Genomic DNA, 10971 nt, shown 5'->3' with positions numbered 1-10971 from the left:
GTTTGACATTTCAGGAAAACTAACTTTGAAGCTCAGCAAACACAGATTAGATTTATTTGTCTCACAAAAAAAGTCAGAATTTTATTCCAAATTATGATCAACATTTAATCTAAGCAGCATTGAAAATTCATAACAAATAGTCATCCACATATTTTACCAAACAAACTGAAATGCAACCCTGATGCTGCTAAGAGGAAAAGGAGGCTGAATACAGTCAGTGCAACTCATCCTCTTAAATATCTTTTCAACAGCCATCCAGCATTTAAGATATTTCTACTTGGACCAAATGGTGGACAGACGTCTAAGTTTTTACAAGGTCTGGTTTTAAATAGAGTAAATCTGGTCTTGTTGCTATACTCAAGTCTTACTTTGAAATTAAACAAAAAATTATATTTTCCAAAATGTCAAACTATTTCTTTAAAAGTTGAACTAGTAAACTGGCAGCTCAGTTTGGCTCTGTATTTGTATCATGAAACATGGAGAGTCCAGAGTTTATTCTGGTCCTTGCTACTTCAAAAGCTAAAGTGTCACAAGCTATTCAGTATCAATAAGTGGTTTTTAAGACAGCTAACACTAAACATGCACAGACTTTTTTCAACAGACTCTGACTGAGGGCTTAATAGCTGTGATGATGGAAATCTAAAGAAAGACAAAGAGATTGTGACGTTTCTGGAGATTTGTCAATAAAAATTTCAGTTCAACAAAGTTTTTGCTTTATTTTTTTCCATTGGCAGGAATTTATTAATCATAAATCATAACGATTGATTTCTGGGCCACACAGACTGAAACAGAAAGATGCTTTTTGCCATAAACCATCAAAACCACTAAAATCATTTACAAATAATTTGCTTGTGAAGCAATAAAAGATGCAGATGAGAGAATCTGCAATCTCAAAGCAGCAAAACTGGTTATCAGAAATAAAATAAAAAAAAAACAAAAACAGCATGCCTGCAAACGGAGAATATTTGTATAACAGGCAGGGCCTAATACGTGCACGGAGCAGCTGGAGGCTGACAGATCAGCAAGTAGAGACGTGACTGGAACGGGGGAGTGGGACTGAGGTGGCATGATACTTTTGTACCCTATCATAAGAGGACTACAGTATATTTATGATATTTATGGTTTGACAACATACACACACACACACACTACATGTGTGCCTTCCTGGTGTCTCTAACAGAAGAACTTTTTCTTCCTCACCAGACTGACTTATAAAAATAAAGCCCCCTAAATCTTCTGAGGCCTTGCAGGATGTACACTTACCCTCCTGACACCTAGTGTCCTTTACGAGGACGTCACATAGTTGGTTGTCTGTTTTATAATACTAAAGCCTGGGTTACTGGAACCTGGTGAACACTTACACTGCCATTTGGTGGTGTCAGAAGAGATTTTGTTGTTCAATTTAAAATTACAATTTAATCCACATCATATTTAATAAAATATGTATAATCATAAATCATAAAGATCTATTTATTGGTTTGTCCTAACCCCAAATAGCTAGAAGAAATCTCTAACGCAAATCAAATTTAGGCTCGGGTCTCAGGAGGTTAAATTCTGTTCTGTGCCCAAACTCAGCAGCTCCTGGAGTATTTCAGTCTCTTTAAAGCCAACGTCTGTTTTTCTGTTTAATTTCAGGGGCTGGAAACTCACATCAATGCCTGGTTGTCTGGTTTTGAGCGTAGCGCTACAGATCCATATTTTTCTAAGTATATTTATTGTCAGGCTTTTTTCTTTGAACTAACAATATTTGTTTTTTTTTCAATGTACAAAACAAAGGGTCTAGACAAGTAAGGACATTTCTAAAAAATGCAACAGGAACTTAAATCTGGAGTCTGTTAATTCATTCAAGCATCTATTAAACAGAAGCACGAAAAATTTATTTTAACTGACTAATGTCAATTAATTAAAATGTTTTTATCTCAGTAATACTTTAATAATTAGGGGAAAATGACATGTCATGAGTGAGACATTTTCTGAAAGGTTAGCCAGCCAGAAGCCATTTATCACCAAAAGTCACAAGACAGCCTACTGGGAGTTTGAAAAAAGGCAAATAAATGACTTTGAGAACCATTGCAATTAAAATTCTGTGATCTGGTGAATCCAAGTTTGAACTATTTGACCACAATTCCCAACATCTTGCAACATCTGCAATCAAACATGGTGATAGCAGCATCATTGTGTGGGGAAGTTCATCTTGACAGGGACTATTTTTAAGAAGAAAACTACCTACAACATGCCATAAGGAGAATGCAGGACAGGGTTTGGTAATGTTTTGGGAACTTATGGAGTAATTCAGATAATGTTCTGGTCCTGCCCAGCAGGTTTTAGATGTTTTCCTGTTCCAGCTCACTTGGCTGTTGAGGAGATCCATTTAGTTTTCGTGTTTGAGCAATTAAACATCAAAAACCTGCATGGCAGTGGCACCTGTGGATCAAAGATCAAGAACACTGCTGTGGAGTATCTCAAGAAAGACCTGAAAATGGCTTTGCACTGATGCTCCCTCTTCAATCTGGTAAAGCTTAGATGTTTCTGCAAAGTAAAATGGAAAACTCCTTGAAAAGAAAGCTGTATCAGAGAAGATTTAAGACAGTTAATGGCATTTGTGTCTCTTTCTGTGATTTTTTTATTTGATAGTTACAACACACTCAACACTTTGTGTTTTGTCACAGTGTACAAAATTGTGTGTACATCATTGGAAAAATGAAACATTTAGTCCATAATATGGGTCAGACACATACAATTCAGAAAACTTAGTGAATGTACATGATGAACTCTATAGTTTTATTCCTAGTAGAATTTGTTTGCCATCCCACTTTCGCTCTAGTATTTCCTGTATGCCAAGCAATGTAAAAATGTCCTCCCTAAAAAAATAACAATTAAAAAAAAACATTTCTTAAACCACTTAAAATGATGTGATCTCTGTGGTCACATGCAAAGCCACCAGAGTATAAAGGGTCAGTTGACTTGAAGAATAATTATCAGACCACCCACACCAGGAAGCTAATTTAAACACTCGACTCTGATTGTTTCCAGGAGGTTAAAACATCCCATTAAGGGTCCAGCTGTCCCTCCAGATGGACCTCTGTTGGACCCTCCTGAACTCCTTCAACCATCCATATGAAAAAAAATTTAGGCACAATTCAAAGGACTAACATTTCAAGAATACTGCAACTAAAAAGTTTACTTTATAACAAGATAATGACATTATTAAACAATACATTATCATGATGGGACATGATGACACAATAGCCTTACATGTGTCATTTATATTATGTCTTCTTTGCAAACTGTGTGACCTCTTCTGGTAATGATAACTGTAACATTATAGCTTTGATAGCAGCACTGCAGAAGAAATGTGACTACTTATTCAAACTTCATACCGTAAAGGAACATGATGGGGTTTTTACTTTAACAGACTCACAGAGCTGCTTTTAATTCCTCAGTAAATAACCCCAGGCTGCAGTGTGGCTTCTAACCCCTCATCGCGCTCCCTCCTCATCAATGGTCAATGAACCTCCTATGTGGGATTATATAATGTTCTGTGTTTTTCATAACATTTAACCTCATGTATGTGCCTCTGTCAGACTTTTTGCTCTCCTTTGGCTTCTGTAAATGTCTCCACCTTTCTTCTCTTCCTCCCCACACTTATGTTCCCCCTTCCTTATAACCATCTCGTCAATCACTTTCTGGGTATTGAGTGTTCCACTCGTACCTATGTGTGTCTATGTGTGACCTCGGTGTGTGTGTGTGTGTGTACGTGCGTGTGTTGTTAATGCACGTGCCAGCGGTGTGAGGAACTGAAGGAGGAGTTTGGCTATACAGCCAGATTACCTGAATAATACCTTCTTTGTGAGTGTCTGCCTTATAAAGTGGCACTCACTTGCTTTTTGCCCTTGCACATTTTAACCCTCAGTGCAACTCTTGACAGAGATCATCTCTTATCCACATTAGTCCATTACTCCTATACACCTCGTCACCATGAGAACCAGGATGAAACTATTGCTGCTGCTTTTAGCAGCAACTGTTTGTGTATTGAATGCTCAAACCAGCAACGACAGCAAGCAGCAGCAGCAGCAGCAGCAGCAGCTGCAGCAGCAGCAACAACGCAGCATCTGGGATGAGCCCATCAAATTCAGCACCAAGAACAAAGACTTGTGCACTATGGTGGTATCAGGAGCTGGGAACTATACTCGCCTGCGTGTCTCCTGCAAAGGTCCAAGCCTGACTGCAGGCAGACCGCAGTCCTACTACTGCGACTTCCAGGGCAAACCCAACTTGTGCCGTGCCTACAACAGCAACCCTCGCCATTATTTCACCCAGATGATGTGGGAGTTGAGGAAGCTAAAGAACGCCTGCCAGGGAGCTAAAATCTACCGCCCACAGATGTGTAAGAAATACCCGGATGAGGCTCATATAACATTCCTGACCTCTTGGCCTAAGACCTCCAGCCCAAAGCCCACTAAGCCTGTCCAGGAGCCACGTAAACTAGCAGTGCCAGTTCAGCCAAAACCGGCTGCTACTCCTAAACCTGTGAAGCCCCAATCTCAGCCTGTTAAACCTCAGCAAGGCAAAGGCCCCCAGACAAAGAAAACTACCCCCAAGCCTGGGAAGACCACTACTCGCCCCACAGAGCAGACTGACTCCAAAGCCTCCCGTCTCGCCACAGAGTATTGCTGGAAGAGCTTCCACGGCATCTGCAGCTACGTTATCAGTTGGTTCCATAACTGAGACAGTACTACAGACACTCAGGTGAGTGATAAAAATGTTAATAAAAACAAGAAAGTAGAGAGAAGGTTAAGATAGAGTTAGGGCAATGGAACAAGAAGCCTAAATTTCCTTGAATTTTGTTAAATAGATAAACTCATGAGGACCCTCATGTTGTTGTTTCAGGTTGGAATCACCAGCAATCAACACACTCTTCCATTCTGGACTCTTCAGAATCTGTATGGAAGCATCTGAAGTCATTCATCGTTCAGCAAAGGGTGACTCCTTATGCTTGAAAAATACTCATCCTACTCCTTTGTATACAGGTATAAGATATTTCCATGCCATTTCTAACACTGTAAAACACAGCAAGGCAAAGAAAAACATGGCAGGCATGTGTTGCTGTTTGTATATGATGTAAAAGTCATTCAACATGTATTGTAAATGTTTCAACAGCATGTATTTCCAAGGAAGAAAACATGAAGAAAATAAAGTCAAAGTGGTGAGCTCTCTTCTTCTGTGTTGCTCTGTTTCTCCCGCTGAGCAGAAAACAAGCTTTCACACTCTAGTATCAAAAGGAGTCTTTGTTTCCACTCATCACTGCCTATAACAACATGTCTGCTGCCTGGCTGAGGAAGTTGTTACCGTGCAGACACAATCAGTCACAGAAGGTGTCTGAGCATTGCCAAACACTTCTTTGTATGAGCTGATGAATTGAGTCTTAAGAGCTGCTGCAGGAACAGAGGTGGTCTGTGTGGAGGCCACAGAAGACTGGAAATGAGTGTGGGCTGCAGCACCGGTGCTGTTAACGCACACAAACACACATATAGGATGAGGATGCTGGCTGCTAATCACATATTCCTTTTCTTTTCGAGAGCTGATGAGGGAAATTTTTTAGGCATTATGAGCTTCTGTTGTAAAGTTAAAACCCAAAAAAGGAACCCAAATATAAAAAGATAAGAAATATATTAAGCTAAATTTGGAAGGATGTGTGGAAATTAAAGAGGTGACATTATGAATAATTTGTTTAATTAAAAGATAAAGCCATAAAAGAATAGTTAGGATTAAACACGGTCAATCGTCAACTGAAATGTGAAACAAGGCTAAAGAGAAATTAAATTTCATTATCAATATGCAAAAAGATCATTTACCCCAAATTTAAAGCCCCACAATTACCAGTTGATGACATTATAGTAGATATTTTTATGAAATTCCTGTTATTCCTGATACAGACATTTTTAAATGTCGTACTAGTGTAGCCTTATATATGGATGTAGTTTTAATGTCTAGTTTTAATGTTTTTACTACAAGCTGTAATAGTTTAGCTGTTCTGGGCTCCCTCTGAACAATGTAAGTCTTTGATAACATGATTAACCGAGAAGAAAATAAATTTAATTTCTCTAACCTTTGCTTATTAATGAATTAAAAGATTACTTTACTTACCTGTGTAAGTCTAAACTGATCTAATTTTGAGGGGAAATTTCTTTATCGTGGTAGCTTAAATAATAAATAGGCACCTGAAACATGCCCTAAAGCCTTTTAGTGTCAACTCACATGACAAAAAGATTTTTAAATCATTTATTTATGTTTATCTTTGTGCTATTTTATCATTAATATCATAATTATTTTAATGCAAAAGCTTAACAATTAGCATCACATTAAAAAAGGGCATTATGACAGTAGTTTGATCACTTATCAGAACATAGACTGCAGAGCTTCTTCTGAACACAAGATGGTGATACTGAACAGAGAAAAAAAATAAGAAAGTCGAGGGAGCAGAATAAGTTGAGAATCTCGTTGGTAAAATGAGTGATTATAAACTCTCACGCAGCTTTTTTACATTTAAAGACCAAACAAAATGTCTTCATGAAGCTAAACAACCTCAGTATCAAAATTAAACCAAATTTTTGTGCTAAAAAACGCATTCATCAGATTAAGACATTAAACTGAGAAAAGTTTTTTTTTTCATTTTTTGTTTTTATTTTTAGTCTAAACCTGCACTTTAATAAAATGTTTTACACAATCAAATGTATTGAATTAATTATAAGTACTGATTTTTTTTGTCCCAGGATTGGGTTTCAGTTGTTGGTAATGTACACAACTTTCTTGCTATCGTTTACTCACACACAGTCCTCTCACACAGTGACTCATAGTAATAAACTACTGTAAATTGACAGATTATTGGACAGGTGCCCATGTGATAGTTGTAAGGTTCCTTTCTTGTTTAACTGAAGTGTTTGTTCCTTCTTACTGCATCTGTAGAACAAAATGTGAGGGTGGAGTGGACTCATTCATTTACCCTTGTGAATCAATATCAGATTGGTCAATACCATATCACATACACACAGAGATGTAACTATGAGATAAACAAGTTGATTATGTAATTAAATAGTTTGCTTATTTGACTATGACTTATACACATCTATACATATTCATTTCCAGGGCAGGGCCGAGCCTTTATGGGGCCCAAATGGAAAAGGAACTGACATGGTAAACGTGTTATTAATTAATCTGTATTGGTGCTAAAAGAAGAACAAAGGAGGTTAGTGCATTTCACATGACAATAAATACCAAAGCAGAGACTGTCCTGGTACAACAGTATTCATTGTTTTATCTTATGAAAGTTTCAGTATAAATATCAAATAAACTATGGCTGGTGAGGATAGTGTACCATTTCCTCTTTGCCACTTATAGTTTTATTTCAGTCGCTTTGGTTCATATCCCACATCAGAATCAACATTTATACAGCAGTTAGTGTGTTTCTCAAAACAATTAGTACAAACTGCAGAACATTGTGGATAACCTGCAACAGCATGTCACTTGCTAAAAATAGACAGTTCATTCCTTAAAAGCAAGTTTTTATGCCAATGAAACTGTCAGAGCCATCATAATGCACCTGATTCGGATGTTATCATCCGATTGAATGGACATTAATCGGATGATAACGTCCCAATCGGGTGTCATAATGAAAAGTCCTGTCAACATTGAGTACAAACTAGATACTCAAATGGCTTAGGAATAACAGGAATTTGTTATGACAGTCTAATCTCTAACTGTTTTTGATCTCTGAGACACTAGCTGAAAATGCCCAGGGCAGCATTACACACTAGATGTACAGGTATTTGAAAACTGGCAGAGTTACACGTTACTGTTGTTAGTAGTGTAATGAATACATGACACAGGATTATTATTATTTTTTTTTTTACATTTTCACTTCATACGCTGTTTGCCATCTTACAGTAATTTGTGCACAACATTATGCAAAAAAAACATACACTTCAGTCACTTATATACAACAAACTTAAAGTAAGTATTAACCCTCAGTAGAGTGGTGCACAACTGCAAACAATATACTACTGTAAGCTGAGAGTCTGCTCAGTTGTTCAATTTGGGAGACATTCCAGAAAATCATTATACAGAAATGTTTAAAATCTGCTTGACAAATTTTGATAGTTTAACTCTTGTATGTAATAACAATGAAATGAGGACTGTTAGTATTATGGGGACTGACTATTCTTTTCAAGGAGCATCTTAACACAACATGTGTAAGTTAAACAAAGGTGTGCTACTGTAGAATTCTCAAGACAATTTAGTGTTTACCCTTCATGACACATTCACTGTATTAAAATCATAAAGACAGTGTGTGTCAAACATGTGCTGTCCCAAAACTCACCCACTGATGTGATAGAATTTTACATAGGTTGTGTGAAAAACCCACATTCTTTCTGAGAGTGCAGTATTAAATGCCATTTAAACTTGCAGTTATTATTATTGTTTTTTTTCCAATAGGAATTTTGACTAAAATACTCTTATATGAACTTTTAGTTCCATTTTTCTCCCAAATCCAAGGAGAAACATTTGCATGTTAAGAAGCTAAAACTCAAAAACAGTCTTTACACTGACATGAATCCACATGTCACAAGTTCAAATGGAGCTTGTGACATGTGGATTCATCAGAGAAAGTTGTATACATAAGCCATAAACATTCATTTTGTGAAAATAAAAATGTACAGCTGTGTTCAAATGCACTGGGAACGCAAACCCATTCGAAGGCAACATAAATATACTTGCTGGAGTGCAAGGAGTAAGCTGAATTTTTTTTCACTAAAAGACTGCTTGCTCATTGGTAAGAGAGAAACAGATTAAGGGTGATTGCAGGACTGAAGAACCACGACCTGAAAACAGCAACGTGGTTCAAACTTGAAACAGTAATGATATAACAAAAATTTTCGTTTGGCATTACGTGCCTAATTCAAATGGTACAGATGGCTCAGACAATTTTATTTTCACACGCTTCTGAAAAAAAAAAAAAAAAAAAAAAAAATCATTTTAGTCCCATAAACTTGTTCAGACACTCAGACGCATCATCAGTTTTCTTTCTCTTTTGATCTTCAGCTCAACTCAATATCAAAGGTGCGAATTCAGATTTGGACACGTTGTGTCAGGCCACACAAACAGCATTCCCATAAAAACCTTATGCCAAAGTTTTTTCTCAATGGATTTGCATGGACGTGCGTACGTAAGATTGCGTCCGTTAAATGGTGGGCGTGCTGGGTATCTATATATGAAAGCCATGTGTCAGACCGCAGAGGGTCACAAAACGCAGTTTTACGCACCGAATACCACATTTCATTTCGGTAAGTAAGACTCAGTATTTGTGATATTTTTTTAATACAACAAAAATAAGATCCAGTTGTATAGTTTTATTATTTTTCACAGTATAGCTGAACATAATTGGATGCTTAATGGCGTTACCAGGTTAGAATACTTTTAAACTGTTTCTGGGAAACACTGTTCAAACATTTTATCTGGACGCATTTGCCACTGCCTCTGTGTTGCCATAGACCTGCTATACTGCATAAATTCGTTTTTGTGCGTGACGTCTTTATAGGGCACTGATCCCCTCCCCTACTACCATCTGTTTTTCCCAGGTCAATATTTTTCTTTTTAAAGAAGGGATGGTGCTGCTGAAGTCTTTCACTCTCTGGTTGTTGCTCGGTTTCCTTGAGCAGCAAGTTGCCATGACTTCTGCTGGGCGCGCGGCAAACAAGACGTCCAGCAGAGCGCAGAGGAATGGAGACAAGATTCCGGCAACCGCCCGAGGAAGGTTCTCCACCAGTGACAAGCTTCAGTGCTCATGGAACGGCAGAGAGGACAAGGAAGCGGTGAAGCTTTGGGTCACGTGCAAAAACCCAGAGGCGCGGACCGCAAGCGATGTTACTAATCTGGAATGTGAATACAACGCCAAACCTCAGAGCTGCCCGGGCTACCAATCCGAAACCAAAGGTTTCTGGAAACAAGTGGGGCGCGCGCTCAAGAAGATGCAGAACCAAGTGTGCCGGAATAAGTTGGCTCTGGTGAAGACTGGGATGTGTAAGCGCACGTCGGGTGCGCACTTCAAGCTGGATGTCAATACTATTATTATCTCCCCTCAGTCCGAAGGTCCAGGTACTCACACGCCTCCTCCGCTACCATCCCGCCTCACCACCGTTGGACCGACGCCCTGCACAAAGCGCGCGGACCACCGGAAAACTGCTGAGGAGTACTGCAGTAGCTCGTGGGCCAGTGTGTGTTCTTTCTTCCTCTCCATGCTGCAGAGTGATGACTGCTAGCTTCAGAGAGAAATAATAGCCTGAGATATGCATTTTATAGAAATGGTCATTTTTCACTAATTCCGTGCTCAAGTGTGTTCATTTTTCAGGAGTTTGTTGTTTCTCAGCAAGTCTATTCAGATTTTTATTGTCATTTTCCATGAAATGTAATACTTTACGGGCAGTATTGGAAAGCTGTCACGTTAAACTACAATTTTAATACAATTGTCACTAAAACTGAGGCTGCTTAGCCTATATGTACACTGTAAAACTTTTTACTGTAAAATTACAGTAAATTACTGGCAGCAGTTTCGCCAGTAGGTTACTGTAAAATCTACAGTACCCTTACTGTATTACAGAAATACAGTAAATTATTGTAATTTAAATGTACAGTAAATTGCTGTAGAAATCCAGAATTACAGTAAGTTACTGGCAGCAGCGTAAGTTTCTGTAAAATTTACAGTAGATCTACTGTATCCCAAAAATACAGTAAATTCTTGTAATTACAATTAATGTTTTTTTGCTGTACAAAGTCAAAATTTCTGTAAACTACTTGCAGCAGGTTTGTCAAATTACTGTAAAACAAAGTAGCTCTACTGTATTCAAGAAATATCTGAACTTGTAATTAAATATCCCATGATGTGCTGTAAAAAACTTACAATATAAGTACAGTATA

At 38.0% G+C, this 10971-nt stretch overlaps 2 protein-coding genes across 2 annotated transcripts; both read left to right on the top strand.

Annotated features, from left to right (window-relative positions):
• The first annotated feature begins 3913 nt into the window (after positions 1-3913).
• On the top strand, positions 3914-5206 carry fgfbp2b (fibroblast growth factor binding protein 2b). Its single transcript, XM_041983538.1, has 2 exons — positions 3914-4749; positions 4891-5206. Exon 1 carries the CDS (start codon positions 3979-3981, stop codon positions 4726-4728), a length of 750 nt encoding a protein of 249 aa, XP_041839472.1. The 5' UTR covers positions 3914-3978; the 3' UTR covers positions 4729-4749; positions 4891-5206.
• Positions 5207-9274: 4068 nt separating this feature from the next.
• On the top strand, positions 9275-10547 carry LOC121638647 (fibroblast growth factor-binding protein 1-like). The gene is made up of 2 exons (XM_041983540.1): positions 9275-9341; positions 9636-10547. Exon 2 carries the CDS (start codon positions 9663-9665, stop codon positions 10314-10316), a length of 654 nt encoding a protein of 217 aa, XP_041839474.1. The 5' UTR covers positions 9275-9341; positions 9636-9662; the 3' UTR covers positions 10317-10547.
• The last annotated feature ends 424 nt before the right edge of the window (positions 10548-10971 follow it).

This window comes from Melanotaenia boesemani, chromosome 4 (assembly GCF_017639745.1).
Source record: "Melanotaenia boesemani isolate fMelBoe1 chromosome 4, fMelBoe1.pri, whole genome shotgun sequence".
Taxonomy (NCBI): domain Eukaryota; kingdom Metazoa; phylum Chordata; class Actinopteri; order Atheriniformes; family Melanotaeniidae; genus Melanotaenia; species Melanotaenia boesemani.
This window is presented reverse-complemented; position numbering and strand designations above follow the sequence as displayed.